A 20,841-nucleotide genomic window follows, 5' to 3' on the forward strand; every position below is an offset into this window, starting at 1 on the left:
TTGGCCAATTGATGTAATATTGCTTCATTGGCATCCTCCCATGACCCTCTACCACTGTGCCAAATTTCACATGGATTGACCAAGTCAGTGAGGAGACAAACGTGGAACAGACACACACACAGAGTTTTCGTCATTATATAGTAAGATATAGTAAGATTATTAACATGTTGTTATTATTATGTAGGCTACATAAATTGCATTAAACTGTTATTAATATTACTATTATTATGATAATAATAATAATTATTATTAGTAGCAGTAGGACTGGTTCAAACCTTTTATTTAAGACTTGGGAAATCAGTGGAGTGAGACCCTCATTTCAATGATGCCGAGAATGACATTAAAACAATTAATAGGAAAACAAAGAACAACCATGCATATCAATTAAAACAAAAATGAAATCATACAAAACAACAACAGCAATAAATGTGCTCTACAAGTAGAAATACAGGGTGATAAACATGCTAAGGTGTAGATGTATAGTTAAAAACTTTTACACTCAATTAAAACAAGATCTGAAATAAGGCACTTAAACTGCCATAAGGGCGGCAGATTATTCCAAGTATAAGGAGCACTGTAAAAGAATGACATTCTTCCTGGTTCAGTTCTGATTAAAGGAGTGTGAAACAACAACTTGTTCTGTGAACGAGTACCATAATTATGTGAGGACAGAGTTAAGAGTGATGAAATATAGGGTGGAAGCATCTGTATCAAAGCTTTATAAATAAACAAATACCAATGCTGCTCTCGCTGCACAGCCAAATGTGGCCAGCCAACCTTTCGGTAAAGGTGTGATGGGTGCTGTAAGGATCACCTGTAATGAACCACACCTACTACTACTTCCTAATTAACAGCGTCTTATCTTGTTACTGTTGCCATGTCAAACTACAAACATTATTAATCATAAATAAACAAGTTTCAACCATAGCTTTTGTGTCAGGATCAGCTGCAGACTGACTCAGTAGAGATGGCTGCCAACTTATTTCTATGTGAATTGGTGTATTGTGCTCTTACTACCACTAGATGGCACAAAAGTGTCTACGAACGAGGACAACAGGTGTAAGTATAGTAGAATAAAGTATAAGGTCAAGTAGACCCAAAATGTGATGTCGTAATGTGACGACACAGGGTCTCAGGAGGATAGTGAAGAACAAGAGTTATAGAAGGACATAAAAGACCATTTTGAGAACATTCCACATCTGGAAAGCTTTATTGGAACGTGTATTCTCAGGATTGATTTTATGTCTGTCTTTAGTTGATGCTACATTGTCGTAGCTCACTGAGTCAGTGATCAGCCGAGACAACACAGAGCGGTGGCTTCCACTCAGCTGCAGGCGTCGAAAGGCCAGCCCAGCTCCTTCAGAAAACTACGCCTCCCATGATGCATCGTGACGTGCTTTTCAAGTTGAAGATGTGAGTGAGCCGAACGCCAGCCAATCAGGGCCTGAGTTGTCTGAGGAACCGGAGGAGAGGGGCCGACCTGGGGGGGGGATACAAACGTGGTGTGAAAGATTGAGATGGAAGGATGGAAGGATGGATGTACAACAGACAGACAGATGGATATCATACATGGATGGATTTATCAGGAGTGGTCGCAGGTCCAGATGCCAGGTGATGAGGAGGCTCGACTCGGACCTCCTCCTTCAGCTTCACACTCTCCCCCTCGTACTGCAATACATAGAACATACACCTTGAGTACTGTCCACTAATGTGTGAATGCAAAGACTTGAAACGATATCTGTGTCAGTATGTGCAATTTGGTGTCTTGCCTGTAATACACTTGCTGTGGCACTTTTTCAACAGTAGAGGGCAGTGTGTGACTGGTTACAGAGTGGTAAACTCTGTGTGTGTGTGTGTGTGTGTGTGTGTGTGTGTGTGTGTGTACCTCCTTGTACACCTCGGTCAGGAAGCCCCACTTGTTGGGCCAGACTTCAGCCGAATCCTTCTCAACTTTTACATGTGCTTTCCTACACACACACACACACACACACACACACACACACACACACAGTATAAGTTTAAAGCAACATTATGCAACCTTTTTTTTTTACCTTAAAATAACAGCTTTATTATCATTGAGTTCTGTGGTTCCCAATTGGTCCAGTCACGGTGTCCACATTTCTCCTTAGGGTGCATTCACACCAGGATAGTCCGGGGACTCGGTTCGATTGGGCGGGTAATGCCGAAAAATTTCACACCTTCATTTGGTTCAGTTCACTTTCACACTGCACTTTTTAAAGCGGACCAAACCGCCTGGACAACGTCACGCAGTTACAACAGCTGCCCGTTTGGGGGCGGTATTGCCCGAAACGACCACTGACCAGGAAGAAAAAAAGCATGAGGAAGAAGAAAACCTGGCTCATCGATTGGCCAGGACCGAAAACGGAAATCCATCCAACTAACCAGCGATATATAGTCCTCTGACCATATACCAATAAGCGCCTGCACCTCCTCACTACTCCACGTCTGCCCACGAGACATTTTCCAACCTTTTCTTTTTTTTACCTCTGCGTCTTTGTTTTTTTTCTACCCTGAATGCACTGCGCTCTACGTCACTTCCTCTCTTTGGTTCACTGGATAGTCCGTTTGCATTTCCCACTGTAAGCTAACCGCACCAGGGTTCACTTGTAAGTGAACCGAGACCCCCAGTTTTCAAGCGGACCAGAGTTCCCTCGTTTGGTCCACACCAGAGTTCGAATGAGCGTTCACACCACTCCAAACGAACCAAACTATCCGTGGAAGTGGACCAGGGTTTATTTAAAGTGGACAGTGTGAATGTGTCCTTTGTCATTCGTTCAAGGTCCACACAGTTTAATATACTCAGCATCATACTTGCACTTGGCCATGTCATCAAGCTAGTTTGCTGTCTCTGTCATGTAGCAGTCCAGTGGTCACTAAAGGTGCTGACACACCAGGCCGACGGTCGGCCATTAGCCAATGTCTGGCCGTCAGTGAGCGTCTGTCGCCCTAGTTTTTGCGGTGTGTCCCGCACCGTTGGCACTAGTCAGACCCCTGTCGGCGGCTTTTCAGCCTATTGAGCATGTTGAATCGGCAGCGGAGCTTGTCGGTGAGAGAGATCACTCTGATTGGCTGTTCAGGTTTTATTCCCTCGCCCCTGTAGCGAGTGAATCTGCCTGTAGTGAAACCGGGGCTAACCGGTGCTTCCTCCTCAGGCTCCGCAGCATGACCGGAGGAAAGCACAGCCAGTTGGCCTCAGCTAGCCTCCCAGCTAGCCCTGGCTCTCCGTTTGGATCCAACCGGAGCACCGAGCCCTGGTTTGTTATTCAGGTTAAAGTGGGAAGAAGCAGCGGGTTTGTCGGGCAGCTGAGTGAAGTGGAGCCTGCGGAGAAACCACCAGGACCGTCTGGATGTAATAGTCCGTGGAGGTGCTGCGGTGCTCGGCTGCACAGATAGGAAACCCTTTGGCTGACAGGATGTACCACTCTCTTTGACAAAACTTTTTCTTCTTCTTCTTTTTGGTTTATAACAGCGGTAAGCAACCGCTACTTTGTTTATCTCATGCATTCCTCGGACTTCCGGTTTCCCTTTTTGAGTTATTTCCTCTCAAGCAAGCACAGAACGTACGTGCTAGTTGGCCGTCGGATGTAGTCTTTGTAGTGTGTTCAAGTGCAACTGACACAGGGCGACGTGAGGCGACGTGAGACGACGCAACAGTAGAAAACTGCTCTTCAAAATAACAGCTCTGTGCCGGAAATTCACTGTCTTTCAAAATAAAGTGTGTTTTTTTTACAAAGCTGATGACCTCTTCAAGAAGGTCTCGGTTTGGTTGTTATGGTGCACACCTGAGTGATTGCTGTGTTCACACCTGCCCAAATGAACCGCACTTAGGATGCAAATGGTTCGATTGAACCGAACCAAACAGGGCAGGTGTGAAAGCACCCTAAGTGTTATTCACATCTATGGACATCCTGCTTCACAGAGCACTGAGAGGGAAAAGAAATCCATAGAAAGCATAAGCAGCACTCATACTAATGTATGGTGACAAAATAATAAATGGCTTCTCTTTGCTACAACAAAGTGGCCTTCACATTTACAGAGAGTATGAACACAAAACCTTAATTTCAGGAAGAACTGGGAAACATAGATGAAGCAAGCTGATGTGACAGTTTATTGCTACAACCACGACAAAAACATATTTGGAGTTGCTCATCATGAAGACGTAATTTTCCTAAATTAAAGAGAAACTTTTCACATTTTAACAAGATCATTTTTAAAGCTGTAATGACACATATTTCTCGTTAGAGCTACATATTAATTATTGACATTTTTAGGCACTTGTTATAGCTTATCATTTCATCTTAAAAATGTCTTATTACAAAAACAGACGTATCTCATTAAAACAAGTTATGCTTATTATGCTTATTATTAGAATGACAGACCAAATCTAATTAAACCCCAAAACCTTTCTCGTTATATAAGTATGGCAATCTGTATTTGTTATATAACACATTTCATACCCAGGGAGAGACACAATGAAGACTGAGAGGAAAAAAGAAACAAGAAGAGAGAGTAAAACATGATAACAATACTCTCAGTATTAATAATAATAGTAAAAATGATAATAGTCTTTCACAACAGCAAACAGGAAGAAACAGCTGATGTTTTAAAACAAGACAAAGATTCAGAATTTTAAACATCTAGCCACCAATGCTACATCAATACACTTCACCATTTTCATCAAGAATAATTTGAATAAAAACACTAATGATGCACAGTGCTGAAACAAGTTAGAAGATTTACCAGATTTCATCCTGATGCACAAAATTGATGGGCTCAGATGTTCGCTGTGAAGCCGCCATCTGTCCTAACCAGTGTGTGTGTGTGTGTGTGAGTGTGTGTGTCAGTATGTGTGGCTTCTTTCTCTCGGCCAGGCTAATGTTTCACCTGTGTGTAAGTCACACTGACAGACCTGTTTACCGTTGCCAGGGAGACGGAGTTCCCTGACACATTTATCTCTTCTCTCTGTCCTGTGTGTGTAGCCGTGGCAACAGTGGGATGAAACCACTGGAGGGTGCATGGCTGGGAGCTCAAAATGGGAGTTTTGCAGCCACACTGGTTCGGTCCTGACTGAATATCTGGACGTCAGCGAAAACTACACTGAAGACAGACTTTATTTTAATGTACACATCCTGTAAAATTCATCTAAATTATGATATTGCTTGAATCACTCTCACCTCACATTCCGTTGCAAGTTTTTGTGGGAAATGTGCAATGTAAATAAAGTTGTATGGGTTTTTTATTTTCCTGATTAAAGGAAAATTAGGTCCAGGTTGGAAATATCCAGAAGGACTGGCTGATTTAACAGGTTTTCTATCAGATTACAGAGCGTCTCCTCCTATAGTGGATCAGTCCTGAGGACAGAATCACTGCTCCCAACAGCAGAGCACAAACTCCACCAATCACGAAGCTCCTCTCGGACTGATTAAAGGAAGAGTCTGTAAAAAAAAAATGACAAGGGAAAAATCTGTTTTACAGAATGCACAATGAACGTACCGATCATATAAAGGACGCTGTATTGTTCCAGAACAAGTTAAAGGGGAACTCTGTCATTTTTCAGTTTGGACCCTATTTTCTCATGTTTTTGTGTCTTACTGACTCATGTGAGCAACAATTTTTCAAATTGGTCCAGTAAAAAGAAATCACGTCAAACCTGTTGTTCCCATGAGTCCCTGAGACACAAAAACATGGGGAAATAGGGTCCAGGTTGAGGAGTTCCTTTGAGTTTGCTCATCTGATCCAATCAAAAATAAAATCTTAGCTCCATCCTCACCCCAGTCAGAAATCTTGGGCTCCCTGAGGCTGATGTGCTCCACCACACAGCTGACCCTGTCCTGTCGGCCAGGTGTGAACTCCAGGAAAGAGTGGACCTGGTAGGTCCAGTCTCCGTTTGTCATCACCTCGGTTAAAGTCACGCCTGAAGTCACTTCCTGTCCGTTGCGGTGCCATGTCACCCTGATATGTTTGGGGTAGAAATCGTAAGCGCTGCACACCAGCATGGTGCCGTGACTGGAGGTGGTGATCTCTGTAAGAGTGATGTTGGGTTCAGCTGAAATCAAAATCAAAAATATTTCTTTAATGTATTTTCACTCAGATTTTAATGCAAAAATTGAAAATCTGTGTAAAAGAAGGTGGATGGATCTGCACTTTATATCTTGGTGAATAGTGACTGTGTCATAACAGTGAGGTTGCCAGGTTTGGTACCACCATGCTTGTCAAGCCTGGCATTTTATCAAGAAATAGCACAGCTACTCTTAAACCACAAAATTATATATTTGCAGTTCTGTTTGTGTATGATTTAAAGAGACACACATATCACTCACCCATGTTCTCCTCGGTTGCATTCATTAACAAACCAATATGGTTGACACATATCAGCTGTCTCTCCAATTTCCTCTGCAGAACGTCGTGCTTGTCTTCATTAAACTTCAATGCAGAGATTAATCCAGCTGGAGTAAAGCCTGTCCAGTTCCCGACTGTGCTGTTGTACCGCATCGTAAACTCTTCATTAAAATACCAGTCGATCAGATATTCCACCTGCTCTGGCTCTGCAGAGGACCAGGCACACCAGAAGTCGGCGTACATAAAGTATCCATTTCCATCAGCAGCACAATCTGAAAGGAGAAGGCACAAGACTTACTCTTTTCTTAAACACTAAATAATGATAGTTTTTGTCGCGGGTATGGTAAGAACCCAATTGTAGCCCCACAGGCAGACAAGGAAAGTTTGTAATGTCCTTAAATGTTTTGCTCGTCAAACACAGAGTGAGCGGGCAGGTGAAACAACAGTGAGAGTCAATTTCTTGGCTCGGAGCCTTCCGAGACACAGGTTCAGTACTAAGCACTTGGCGTAGCACACCAAAGCATAGAGCAGGTGAGTCACTGGTGTCCACTGGATGCACACAAAAAGCAAAAAGCTCAAATGTGTACAACAGTACCGTGACGGAGCAGACAGGAGGCGAAGTCAGACGAGCAGAGGATCCAATAACCGGTGAACACTTAAGAAAAGCCAACACACCTGTGAGGAGCCGACTGTATGTTGGTCAGATCCAGCAAAGAGTAGACGAACCAGCAGTAATGAGTGGATCCCGCAGTGCACAGACAAAAGCAGAATGTGCAGCCACACGGCGAGGTAATCCACAGCACAGGAAATCACAGGCTGCAGAACACGTACATAAACACAACGGAGAGCTGACTGGCAGTTTCTCCACACAGCGATGGGGAAGAGTCAAACAGAAACCAGGAACACGGAAGCAGAGCTCTTAGTCAGGGACAGAAGGCTAAGTGGTTTACCAGGGAGCAGACGAAGCAGGAGAGTCAGTGAAAGGCAAGGTTGACAACAAGAAAGCAGTCTGGGAACACATGCTGGAAAGTCTTTGTGCACACTGTGACAGTTTTGGTCCATCAGTATTGCATGCACAAACTTTGCTTCAGTGGTATTGTAATGGACTGCCATGATATTTCGTACAGAGCGAATTGCATCAGGTGAAACCTGTCTCTGAGTTTTTAAGGGCACCCGATAGTGTGGACTGGTAGATGGAGAGGTGCCAGTTTGCCTCCTGGGCACTGTGGAGGTGCCTTGGAGCAAAGTACCGAACCCCCAACTGCTTGGGGTGCCTGTATGAGGCAGCCCCTCACTCTGACATCTCTCCATTTAATGCATGTATAGGTCCTGTTTGCACATGTTTGTGTATTACGGGCCTGTGTGTGTATGACAACAGAGTGAAAAAAAAAGAATTTCCCCTCAGGGATTAATAAAGTATATCTTCTTATTCTTTTTCTATTGTTTTAAGACAGACTTTAAAAAAATGTAAACATGTGCTTTAAATAGGGCTGCCCCCGAACAGTCGACCAAATGTTAGTCGACCAGAAAGGTCATTAGTCGGCAAGACTTCATTGGTCATTGGTTAATTTAATTTAATTTGAAAGGACAGACACAGGAAGAGGCCACGCCCAGCAGTCAGACAGGACTCACATTACAAACCAATCACAGCCGACAGATATCTTTCCCTTCTTCTGTAAATATTCAGTCTGATAAATACGGAAAAGTTGATCATGTTAGTGCAGAGCTACCCAGAGCTTTACATCTGTCCCACAGACAATAGGCCGACACACTTATAAACAGCTCCTGGAAGAAGATCAGCTCTGCACTCAGGATTTCAGGTAAATAGGCTATATGATGCTTGTTAAGGTTGCTTAGCAACCTCAGAAGCAACCTCTCACCACGCTCTTGAAAGCTGGCACAAAAAAAGGCACAAGAGTAGCGTCCAGTGCCTGACCTCGTGTTTTCCAGGCGGTTTAAGACGCGACATGTGTACGACCTCTAATTTCCAGGGCTGGTACCTGCAGTTATTCCACAGGCTAGTTAATAACATGTCGGGCAGGAAATCCAAAGTGTGGGATCATTTTGAGAAGGTGAAGGATGAACCCAAGGTGATATGTAAACTCATCTTCATTGGTCGACTACAAACATGACGTATCATGTGAAACATGGAAGTAGCTACATGCCCATTAGCCCACAGCGTCATTAACAGGCGGCTCGCTCAGTGTGTGACGTGCACTTGTAGATAAAATATAGGCCTATATTAATGAAGGTTCATTAGTACGGTTTTGTATTTCTCTGTAATGTAGCACAGTGTTAACAATGTTACTGATACTATTCTTTCTCACACCTTCAACTCAAACCATTGTGTTGCCCCGCCCAAAATATATCATTTAATAATTACCTTAATATCATAAACATGCAGGCGACTAGTCGACAAATGGCCCTAAATGACGATTATTGGTCGACTAGGAAAATTCTTAGTCGGGGGCAGCCCTAGCTTAAAACAGTCAGTGTAATGACAACTCACAGTGATTTACCCAACTAAAGACAAGTTTGATTGATGTGTCTCTGTGACCACAAGCACCACACCAGCGAAGTAAAAAGCTGCTATGAAGTTCAAGTTCCTCATTCTGATCACTGAAATGCACACAAAAATAAAAAAGGGGAAATTAAACACCTCAAATGTGCGAGGACATTGACAACGTCTACTATTCTACTAGAGTTAATAAATGACTTTTGTGACTTTATAACCGTAATGCTGCAGCAGGGATGAAGGGATAAACAGCACCAAAATGGTGGCAAGCCACAACACAACGTCTGCACCACAGATACATTTATATTTTTATTCATAATTAGAGGAACACAAGTATTAGCAGCAAAATGCACTCAATGTATAACAACTCAGTGCTGGCTGAAGTGGAGCTTATTCAAACTACTTTACAGACTCTTGGTAGTTAAACCTATAATAATGCATCAAGGACATTAAGGACAAGTACCTCAAAACTATACCAGTATAGAATGATGCACTTATTTATATTTCCAACATTGTAGACTGCCTCAAACATTTTGTACAGCTTTTATCTAAAACCATTTGACTTTCAGGGATACCAATGTCAGTATTTTAACCCCAACATGCTGTGTGGCCCTAAAACATCAAATAATGAACAACAGTAGAATTACTCACCGACCAGAGACCGAGAGAAAAGATACAGAAACAGCAGGAACGTGAAACATTTCATGTTGAAGACAGTTAGACCAGAGTGTTGTGGATTCTCGACCAGCGCTGTGCAGTTCATGAGCGATTCTTTCCTTTTGACCACAGTTACTGAAACTACTGAACATGATCCTGTAGTACTGTGCAGTCCAACATTTTCTCCAAAAAAATGACATTTATTAACCACTAATGTGCAATATGAAATGCATTTTTATAAACATCAACAACAACATCATTCTGAAACATTCTTCATAAATGCATCAATGTGTTTCATTTGTTTTTACAACAGCATCCACTCATTAAAACTTTTTTTATTGTGTTGTTGAGGCATTCATAGAGAGTCTTTGTTGAGTTCAGAGTGTCAGTGAATACAAACTCTGGTCATTTCATAGTAAGTCACAACTTTTATGAACGAGTTCAAAAAGTTTGGATCCTGAAAACATGTCAGACTTCTCACATGAAGCTGAAACTAAACACCGCCCAGAAAACGAAAGTAACATTCCTCAGCTGACTCCTCTCCTCCTTTTTTTCAAGCCCCTCACAGACGCCTGATTCAACTGTGTGTTAGTTTGTCAGCTTTCTTTCTCTTTTCTTAATGTCAGTGTTTATTTTAAAGTTTTCTTTCATTTGAAAGATCAGAAATCATCAACTCATAGAAAAGAGAAGCCGCTGATGTGAGACTGCTTGAATCACTTCCACCTCACATTCTGTTGCATGTTTTTGTATAAAATGTGTGATATAAATAAAGTTGTATGGGTTTATTATTTTTCCAATGAGAGTAAAATTAGGTCCAGGTTGGAAATATCCAGAAGGACTGGCTGATATAACAGGTGTTCTATCAGATTACAGAGCATCTCCTCCTATAGTGGATCAGTCCTGAGGACAGAATCACTGCTCCCAACAGCAGAGCACAAACTCCACCAATCACGAAGCTCCTCTCAGACTGATTAAAGGAAGAGTCTGCAACAAAATGACAAGAGAAAAATCTGTTATATATGTGCAGAATACACAATGCCTGTTAATGACAAAACAATGCTGTACTGAACATAAAAAGGACGCAGTATTGTTCCAGAACAAGTTAAAGGGGAACTCCGGTATTTTTTAACTTGGACAATATTTTCCCATGTTTTTGTGTCTAAGTGACTCATGGGAACAACATCTTTTAAATTGATCCAGTGAAGAGAAAGAACGCAGTAAAGTCCTGTCCCCACCGGAGGGGAAAACAACTCCTCACTCCTCATTGACTGTGTATTGTGTGAAGGTGCCTCCTTGTCCCTTACGTCTGCTGGCAACAACAGAAACATGCCGAAAAGCTGCTGTGTGGTGGGATGCAATACTAAAAGGGTAAAGACCCCAGAAGTAAACATTTATAAGCTGCTAAACAGATAAACCTTTGATTGAAATGAGCAAGGTAAGGAGATGGGACACTGAGACAGACGAACAATATTGAGATTTTCAATATATCTTTTTCTCTCTGGAAGACAAAGGGTGCTAGAATAATCCTGCTGAAATCTAATGTTTTTAGCTAATACTGGTATTTTGTTGGCATTTCAGCCCCTGTGTTGCCTATTGTGGTGCCATTTGTTTCCCTCTCTGATGGGAGTGGTTTTCAGAGTGTGATGTGTTGCGTGCTGCAGCTGGAACAGCGTTGCCAGGTGTACGATAATTATCGTATTTTTACGATAATTTGGCCCTCTGTACGATCAATAATCCCAAAAAAGGCCAAATGTACGATAATTTGACCATTTTATGAATGTGTGGTTGGAATCAGTATGCCGGAGTTTTTTTGTGAGCCCTGAAGGCATCTGTTCCCATGTGACATGTTTCCAGCCAATCGCACTTTCCTTAGCATGAGATACGGGTGACGTTTGTCTCTGAACAATGAGCACGATTGGCTGAATTGTCAGCTGTACCCGCCCCACGAGGCGCTAGGACCCATCAGGAAGTTGAGCGAGAATGAGATTCAAAACAGAAGAAGAGGAAAAACAGAAGCAAGGAAAATGGAAAATTAAGTAAACACTAGAGTGACTATATTTAAGCAATATCACAAGTGATGTTGTACTGTGTATCATCACAGCTGTGATTCGGTCATAGGCACGAGGCCGCAGACAATTACAGCCGTGACGATATACAGTAGCCTACAACATCACGACCTCGAGTGTGATATTGCTTTTATACAACAGTTCAACAACAGCTTAAACAGCAATGCTGATTAAGGAAATGTTAACAAAAGGTGATGAAATAAATTATTTAAGTATGTTATGTAGCTCCGCGAAAACAAACATTTCCCCCAGTCCGTTGCCAGGCAACGCAGCACACATGCCAGGAACTCACAAGCTACTTTGTATTTACATTGATCTGCAACTGTGTAACTTCGTCCAGTTCGGCTGATGAAACGTTGGCAAACCTGGATGTTGGCACGGCCGGATTCAGCTTCCACTCTCCCTCATCCTCATCAGTACCTCATCAGATGATCATTGATAATTCCTGACCGTGTTCGCTTAATTTTTGCTCCTCTCCAGTTTGTCGAGCTCGGCTGATGTTACACAAACACACCTGGAGGTCTGCATAGAAGAGTCCTGGCTTTCCTTTTCCTCGTCCTCTCCTGACGACCACTCATAATTTAATTCAAATGTCATTTTGGGGAAAATATCCATCTTCTTGGTGTAACGCTATAGTGTCAGTTTGCGTCAATGTAGTGAGTGTGACAGTTGGTTAATTAATGGTTGTATTTATATTTATAACACCTGTGAGCAGAGTGAAATCTGGCACTTGTGCAGTGACTTGTGGTGTTAGACAACAAAACCAACCTTTAATGTCGGCATGACATGCAGCTAGTTGCTGTTATGGTTAAATGGTAGCCGGTGGCATCAGGGGAAAACACGGCGGGACAAGAACGGAAGTTAAGGCAGTGAAAGTCCAAGTAGGGTGGGCGGGAGATGTGATAGATGGGTCCAACAAACACCGACTTTTCTTTTACACCCTGATGAAGACCTTAGGGTCGAAACCAGTCGGTGTTTAAATGTAAAATGTTTTTAAATAAAGGCTTTTTTAACTTAATTCATGCTTAACCGCGTGAGTGCCTGAAGTTCATTTTTTCTTCCCAACACTGATTTTCACCTGCAAGGCCAGTGTTCCCGCCCCGCAAGATTATGAAGCCAAACCGTGTTCTTTTTGCCTTCACCCAACCACAGGCTTTTGTTGTCTAAACCCTGTTGTTGAAAAAAATAAAGTAGATTTGCAGTGTTTAAAGAGTGTATTTTCAAAGAAGACAATGCATGTAACAGGCAGAACTTGACACAATGTCCCAGAACGTCAACAACCAACACACCCAGGGTACCTTGCACGTTGTATGTAGATGAAAAGTCTTTGATCAAACGTAGATATGTGACAAGGTTGGAGTGAGAATATGTTGGTTATGCTGTAAGAGACTTATAACAACGATCTGAGCCTGTCAGTAGCAAGAAACAAGCACCTGTAATGGAGGTAAATAGACGGAGTGTACCTAACCCAATTGACCTATGGCTAAGCCCTGCCCACAAACGCAATGAGCCAATCACAGTGCGTATAGCCATTCCCATACACTTGGACATTCTCTGCCTGGACGTCCATTGAAATGCATTACAAAAAGTCAGTTTTGTTTGGTTTTATGAGCTTTTTCAGAGATTTGAAGTTTAGAAATGGTCAAACAGTGTGCATGGGGTACATGCAACTCCGACACAAGGTATCCTGAGAGGCTGGGCGACCAGGTGTATTTTTTACACTTTAATAAACCACATCTCAACCGAGAAAAGTGTCTCCTTTGGATAAAGTTGTGTGGTAACGTTAGACCACAACATCAACTCAGTGTGAATAAGATTAACAATGATGTCTACATCTGTTCTAAGGTAAGTCAACATTGTGTTTGAGGCAACATATTGTCACTTTGCTGGAAAGAAATATAAAGTTATCTTTAACATCTCTAGCTAACGTTAGCTAAAGTTAGCCTAACGTTAGCTCCTAGCTGCGTTGTTCATCATGTCACCTTGTTTGCTGGGAGTTCATTAGCCTATTTTGTTCTAGTTTTGTACTTTGGTGATCGTACATCATTGTTAGCTGTTGTCCAAAGGGCTCTAGTTAAGCTAACGTTAACTTCTGGAGCTTAGCTTCATTAACTTATCTGTAATGGCAGAGATAACAAAGGTTGGCAAACGTTATGCTGAATGATTCAGTGTAAATACTGTAGCACCAAACTAACGGAGAGACACTCTTGGTAAAGATGGTAAAAAGGCCGTTATCCTTTTCTCATATTCTGAGCCAAAAACCTTAACTTCAGTGGCACTTTAACTTGTTGTCTTTGATGGTGACGGCAACCAGATGCGGTTCACAAGCGTACACTGTGACCTGTAAATTTTGGCTTGTAATTTAAGCTTTTCATCGACCTTCTCAACAATAAAATGATGAATATATCCCTCCAATGCGTAGTTTAGGCCCTTTTGGTTACTTCTCAATGACATCTGATTGTTATGTCTCCAAAAATCATCAACTGCCTCCTGCGAAATGCCGTGTACTGTGACACCTGCCATAGCGCCGGTCACTGAATGTTGATATTTTGTCTGAGTGAGTGGAGGCGGCGTGGCTTAGCCATAGGTCAATTGGTTACACTGCAGCCTGTTTCACAGCTGCAGTGCTCTCTCCCAATACTGGACCAATTTCAAAAACTGTTGTTCCCATGAGTCCCTGAGACACAAAAACATGGGGAAATAGGGTCCAGGTTGAGGAGTTCCTTTGAGTTTGCTCATCTGATCCAATCAAAAATAAAATCTTAGCTCCATCCTCACCCCAGTCATAAATCTTGGGCTCCCTGAGGCTGATGTGCTCCACCACACAGCTGACCCTGTCCTGTCGGCCAGGTGTGAACTCCAGGAAAGAGTGGACATGGTAGCTGCCGTCTCCGTTAGTCATCACATCGGTTAAAGTCACGCCTGAAGTCACTTCCTGTCCGTTGCGGTGCCATGTCACCCTGATATGTTTGGGGTAGAAATCGTAAGCGCTGCACACCAGCATGGTGTCGTGACTGGAGGTGGTGATCTCTGTAAGAGTGATGTTGGGTTCAGCTGAAATCAGAAGGTGAAGAGTTTTTACTGAAAGATGGCCGCCATCTTTGAGTCAACAGCATGTGTGTCTACTGTTTGAGGAGTGTTTACTTTGAACATTTCTGACATGTTTCATCAGTATTTAACAACTGAGTAACTGGGATGACCCTTTCCTGTAGGTCATGGTGGAATTTAGTGTTGCCCTGGTTCCCTCGCCAAAAGCCAATGGGATTTTTCCTCTGGCTTTTGGATTACTGCAGAAAAGCTCTGTGGCAAACAGAGCATGTGAACTTTTTTGAGATATTTAAAGATTTCTAAAAAAAAAAAAAAGTGCATTTTCACTCAGATTTTAATGTACAAATTGAAAAGGTGGATGGATCTGCACTTTATATCTTGGTGTCATAACAGTGAGGTCGCCAGGTTTGGTACCACCATGCTTGTCAAGCCTGGCATTTTATCAAGAAATAGCACAGCTACTCTTAAACCACGAGATGATGTTTTTGCAGTTCTGTTTGTGTATGATTTAAAGAGACACACATATCACTCACCCATGTTCAAATCCATTCCAGTAAATAACAAATCAGTATTGTCGACACATATCAGCTGCCTCTCCAATATCTTCTGCTTAACTTCATATATGTTTTCATTATACATCGATGCAAAGATTAATCCAGCTGGAGTAAAGCCTGTCCAGTTCCCGACTGTGCTGTTGTACCGCATCGTAAACTGTTCATTAAAATACCAGTCGATCAGAAACTCCACCTGCTCCGGCTCTCTGGTGTACCAGGCACACCAGTTGTCAATGAATATGAAGTATCCCTTTCCATCAGCAGCACAATCTGAAAGGAGAAGGCACAAGACTTACTGAATGATGGCATGAACAAACTTTGCTTACCTATCAGATTACAAGATATTGGCAAGATGTTGTTCTTCCTGTCGGCCCACAAAACCTGCCTCCAAGTTTTTAAGGGCACCTGATATTGTTTTTATTAATGTGTCTTTGTGACCACAAGCACCAGCAGAGCACCCCCAAAGAAGCCCGTAGCACCCCCAAGACATGCTTATAAAATTGATTTTGTTTTTGTTCTATTGTATGACATTATCTGGTGGTCATATTATTAATAGGCTATCTATGAATAGGCTAATGCATCAATTAGCGAACATACCGTAAATAATGTATTATGGGGTGCCTAATAATACATTATTTACCGTAGGTCCTGCCCGAGCACAACACCTCTCGCCTCCGGCCTTTGAAGACATACCTGAGGAGTAGCTATACGTGCAACAATAACCTGGCATACTTGACCATAAACACCAGGAGGACCAAAGATCTGGACGCAGATAAAATCATCGCTGCCTTTGCCAGCAATAACAATAACAGACGCACTTTCTACTGTAAAGACGTCTAGTGGTGAGTAACAATATATTAGCCTGCCATAGGCGCAGTACAGGGATTATTTTTATTATACTCGGGCATAGTCGATAGTGTTGCTGTGTTGCGTTAGTGAGAGCCGTTTCAGGACCAAGGACTGTGTCACTGGGTGCTGTTATGGACAGTGAGCTGTCGTTCTTTTGTATTGCTCATTGTGTGTATTATGGCCCGTGAAATCTCTCTCTCTCTCTCAGGTGCTGCTATATCCAGGGTTGCCTGGATGACTGTGGAGCCCAGCAAAACTAAAATAAAAATGTGTTGTTCAAAAATGGTTGTTGTTGGTGGTCCCTCTAATTCCACAATGTGCATGGTTTTTTTTGTTGATTTGGACTCTGTGTGCTTATATTGGTAGGCTATATCCACAACTCCTTAGCACATCCAATTAATAGTCAAGCCCCCCCCACTGGCTATGAACTTTAACTTCCTCATTCAGATCACTGAAATGCATGCAAAGATGAAAAGGGGGAAATGAGACGTCTCGAATCTGCCAGGACACTGGCGTCTACTATTCTACCAGAGTTTCTAAATGACTTTTGTGACTTTATAACCGTAATGTTGCAGCAGGGATGAAGGGATAAACAGCACCAAAATGGTGACAAGCCACAACACAACCACTGCACCACAGATACATTTATATTTTTATTCATAATTAGAGGAACACAAGTATTAGCAGCAAAACAGACTTCACAGATAAAGTTACCAAGATACATTTTAAAATATATTTGTGTTTGTCTTGTGTGAGATAAATAAACGTTATTAAAATATCCCCTGTACCAGAATAGCAGTTGTCTTGTGTCCTGTCAGTTTTATAGAACATAAGTAATTATTCTGTTTATCACATTGTGTTAACTGCGTATAAAAACTGCCTCAGACAATCAGGATGCACATCGTCTATCTAAAACCATTTGACTTTCAGGGATACCAATGTCAATATTTTAACCCCAACATGCTGTGTGGCCCTAAAACATCAAATAATNTTAACTGCGTATAAAAACTGCCTCAGACAATCAGGATGCACATCGTCTATCTAAAACCATTTGACTTTCAGGGATACCAATGTCAATATTTTAACCCCAACATGCTGTGTGGCCCTAAAACATCAAATAATGGACAACAGTAGAATTACTCACCGACCACAGACCGAGAGAAAAGATACAGAAACAGCAGGAACGTGAAACATTTCATGTTGAAGACAGTTAGACCAGAGTGTTGTGGATTCTCGACCAGCGCTGTGCAGTTCATGAGTGATTCTTTCCTTTTGACCACAGTTAATGAAACTACTGAACATGATCCTGTAGTACTGTGCAGTCCAACATTTTCTCCAAGAAAATGACATTTATTAACCACTAATGTGCAAAATAAAATTCATTTTTATAAACATCTACAACAACATCATTCTGAAACATTCTTCATAAATGCATCAATGTGTTTCATTTGTTTTTACAACAGCATCCACTCATTAAAACTTTTTTTATTGTGTTGTTGAGGCATTCATAGAGAGTCTTTGTTGAGTTCAGAGTGTCAGTGAATACAAACTCTGGTCATTTCATAGTAAGTCACAACTTTTATGAACGAGTTCAAAAAGTTTGGATCCTGAAAACATGTCAGACTTCTCACATGAAGCTGAAACTAAACACCGCCCAGAAAACGAAAGTATCATTCCTCAGCTGACTCCTCTCCTCCTTTTTTTCAAGCCCCTCACAGACGCCTGATTCAACTGTGTTTTAGTTTGTCAGCTTTCTTTCTTTTCTTAATGTCAGTGTTTATTTTAAAGTTTTCTTTCATTTGAAAGATCAGAGATCATCAACTCATAGAAAAGAGAAGACACTGATGTGATATTGCTTGAATCACTTCCACCTCACATTCTGTTGCATGTTTTTGTATAAAATGTGTGATGTAAATAAAGTTGTATGGGTTTATTATTTTTCCAATGAGAGTAAAATTAGGTCCAGGTTGGAAATATCCAGAAGGACTGGCTGATATAACAGGTGTTCTATCAGATTACAGAGCGTCTCCTCCTATAGTGGATCAGTCCTGAGGACAGAATCACTGCTCCCAACAGCAGAGCACAAACTCCACCAATCACGAAGCTCCTCTCGGACTGATTAAAGGAAGAGTCTGCAACAAAATGACGAGAGAAAAATCTGTTATATATGTGCAGAATACACAATGCCTGTTAATGACAAAACAATGCTGTACTGATCATAAAAAGGAAGCTGTATTGTTCCAGAACAAGTTAAAGGGGAACTCTGGTATTTTTCAGCTTGGATGAATAGGGTCCAGGTTGAGGAGTTCCTTTGAGTTTGCTCATCTGATCCAATCAAAAATAAAATCTTAGCTCCATCCTCACCCCAGTCATAAATCTTGGGCTCCCTGAGGCTGATGTGCTCCACCACACAGCTGACCCTGTCCTGTCGGCCAGGTGTGAACTCCAGGAAAGAGTGGACATGGTAGGTCCAGTCTCCATTTGTCATCACCTCGGTTGAGGTCACGCCTGAAGTCACTTCCTGTCCGTTGCTGTGCCATGTCACCCTGATATGTTTGGGATAGAAATCGTAAGCGCTGCACACCAGCATGGTGTCGTGACTGGAGGTGGTGGTCTCTGTAAGAGTGATGTTGGGTTCAGCTGAAATCAGAAGGTGAAGAGTTTTTACTGAAAGATGGCCGCCATCTTTGAGCCAACAAGGTGGATGGATCTGCACTTTATATCTTGGTGTCGTGACAGTGAGGTTGCCAGGTTTGGTACCACCATGCTTGCCAAGCCTGGCATTTTATCAAGAAATAGCACAGCTACTCTTAAACCACAAAATTATATATTTGCAGTTCTGTTTGTGTATGATTTAAAGAGACACACATATCACTCACCCATGTTCTCCTCCACTGCATTCAATAACGAATCAGTATTGTCGACACATATCACCTGCCTCTCCAATATCCTCTGCTTAACATCATATATGTTTTCATTATACATCAATGCAAAGATTAATCCAGCTGGAGTAAAGCCTGTCCAGTTCCCGACTGTGCTGTTGTACTGCATCGTAAACTCTTTATTTAAATGCCAGTCAATCAGATACTCCACCTGCTCCGGCTCTCTGGTGTACCAGGCACACCTGTTGTCAGTAAATATGAAGTATCCCTTTCCATCAGCAGCACAATCTGAAAGGAGAAGGCACAAGACTTACTCTTTTCTTAATACTAAATGATAGTTTTTAATGTGCAGATACAGTAGGTCCATCAGTATTAATGATGGCATGAACAAACTTTGCTTATCAATTACAAGATATTGTTCTTCCTGTCGGCCCACCACTTTGATTCAGACTAAAACATCTCAGTAACTATTGTAATGGACTGCCATGATATTTTGTACAGACAGAAGGAATGATTACACGAGGCAAAACCTGTCACCAAGTTTTTATGGGCACCTAATATTATTTAAAAACAGACTTAAAAAAATGCAAATGGGCTTTAAAACAGTCAGAATAATGACAACCCAAGACAAATTTTGTTAGTGTGTCTGTGACCACGGGCACCGCACCAGCAGAACAAAGAGCTACTATGAAGTTCAAGTTCCTCATTCAGATCACTGAAATGTTTTATATGTATGCTGAAATATCTTAACCCCAACATGCTGTGTGGCCCTAAAACATCAAATAATGGACAACAGTAGAATTACTCACCGACCACAGACCGAGAGAAAAGATACAGAAACAGCAGGAACGTGAAACATTTCATGTTGAAGACAGTTAGACCAGAGTGTTGTGGATTCTCGACCAGTGCTGTGCAGTTCATGAGTGATTCTTTCCTTTTGACCACAGTTACTGAAACTACTGAACATGATCCTGTAGTACTGTGCAGTCCAACATTTTCTCCTACAAATTACATAAAACCAAACACCACCCAGAAAATTAAATGTCATTCCCCTCACAGACACACGACACAACTGTGTTGCGTCATGTGTTTGCCAGCTACCGTTCTCTTCCTCTTTTCTTATTGTCAGTTAATTTAGTTCAGTTTTCTTTCATTCGAAAGCAGAGATCAGTGAATCAATTCAATCATCATTGAAAAGACAACACAACAATAAATAAAGACACTGATAAGTCAGTTTAACGCCTTGTCCACTCTGGAAGGTTTGAAAATGGTTTTTTCCATGTGGTACATCACACACAAGCTGCATTTTAGGTTGTTGAAAATAAATCTTTTGTAAAACTCCATCCAGGGTGAAGATTTAAGTCTGTTTTCAGTGTTGACGTGTAGACAGGGTAAACCTACTGTGTGTTCCAGTACCCATACTACCATACTATATAGTACGCCAGGAAAACATTTAGTATGTCCCAATACATATAAAGTATGTCAAAAATACCAGGATGTTCTACTACATCTGGTCTGATTTGCAGTACGTAAGCCAGCATGCTTCTCTGACTATTCTGACTCACAACTGACCCTTTGCATAGTCTGGCCAATCATCCTGACTCCTGACTCACACACTGCTGACGTGCTGACGTATTGCGGTAAGCGCGTTGTGTAATTTCCGGTGTTTTCTGTGACAGCGTCTCTGTGCTGCTCTAGTGAATTCTACTAGCCTGCTTTCTGCTGTTACGACCAGCCTAGGGGAACCGGTAGATAGCATGAAAGAATGCTCCCCTCTTTCTCCACTCCCAAGGACGACCAATGCCACACAGCTGCAGTCCAACAAAAGATAATTTATTTAACACTCAACAAGAAAGGTAGCAATAAGCTTCAGGGTGGGCGTGGCCCAAAACAACAAACAAAACAATCTA

At 41.9% G+C, this 20,841-nt stretch overlaps 2 protein-coding genes across 19 annotated transcripts in view; both read right to left on the minus strand.

Annotated features, from left to right (window-relative positions):
• Nucleotides 1–309: 309 nt before the first annotated feature.
• LOC126386835 (uncharacterized protein C20orf85 homolog) lies at nt 310–4,880 on the minus strand. The gene is made up of 4 exons (XM_050039456.1): nt 4,762–4,880; nt 1,886–1,967; nt 1,570–1,668; nt 310–1,480 (listed from the first exon to the last, which is right to left on the minus strand). The coding sequence occupies exons 1-4, from the start codon at nt 4,818–4,820 to the stop codon at nt 1,325–1,327; spliced, it is 396 nt and encodes a 131-aa protein (XP_049895413.1). The 5' UTR covers nt 4,821–4,880; the 3' UTR covers nt 310–1,324.
• The window catches only part of LOC126386830 (rano class II histocompatibility antigen, A beta chain-like), a 42,674-nt gene continuing 25,945 nt past the window's right edge, over nt 4,113–20,841 (minus strand). For 3 of the 18 annotated variants that reach the window (XM_050039434.1, XM_050039446.1, XM_050039451.1), the window contains exons 2-4: nt 6,342–6,632; nt 5,792–6,067; nt 4,113–5,456 (exon numbers count right to left, since the gene is read on the minus strand). In XM_050039434.1, coding sequence (XP_049895391.1) covers nt 5,335–5,456; nt 5,792–6,067; nt 6,342–6,632 — 689 coding nt within the window. In that variant the 3' untranslated portion in view covers nt 4,113–5,334. Of the gene's footprint in view, nt 5,457–5,791; nt 6,068–6,341; nt 6,633–9,526; nt 10,517–14,376; nt 14,653–15,179; nt 15,471–17,193; nt 18,182–18,413; nt 18,690–18,928; nt 19,220–19,740; nt 19,981–20,841 lie in introns of those variants that run through there. The other 15 variants (XM_050039431.1, XM_050039438.1, XM_050039447.1 and 12 more) reach the window with 10 other exon arrangements.

This window comes from Epinephelus moara, chromosome 24 (genome assembly GCF_006386435.1).
Source record: "Epinephelus moara isolate mb chromosome 24, YSFRI_EMoa_1.0, whole genome shotgun sequence".
In the NCBI taxonomy this organism is placed as follows: domain Eukaryota; kingdom Metazoa; phylum Chordata; class Actinopteri; order Perciformes; family Serranidae; genus Epinephelus; species Epinephelus moara.

Bases quoted from the DNA above. Each gene is read 5' to 3' on its own strand.
- LOC126386835 (XM_050039456.1), bottom strand. From the start codon at position 4,820: ATGGCGGCTTCACAGCGAACATCTGAGCCCATCAATTTTGTGCATCAG. The intron at 1,968-4,761 runs GTAAATCTTCTA...GTGTGTGTGTAG, and splicing joins GTGCATCAGGATGAAATCTG to GAAAGCACATGTAAAAGTTG. The intron at 1,669-1,885 runs GTACACACACAC...TATGTATTGCAG, and splicing joins TGACCGAGGTGTACAAGGAG to TACGAGGGGGAGAGTGTGAA.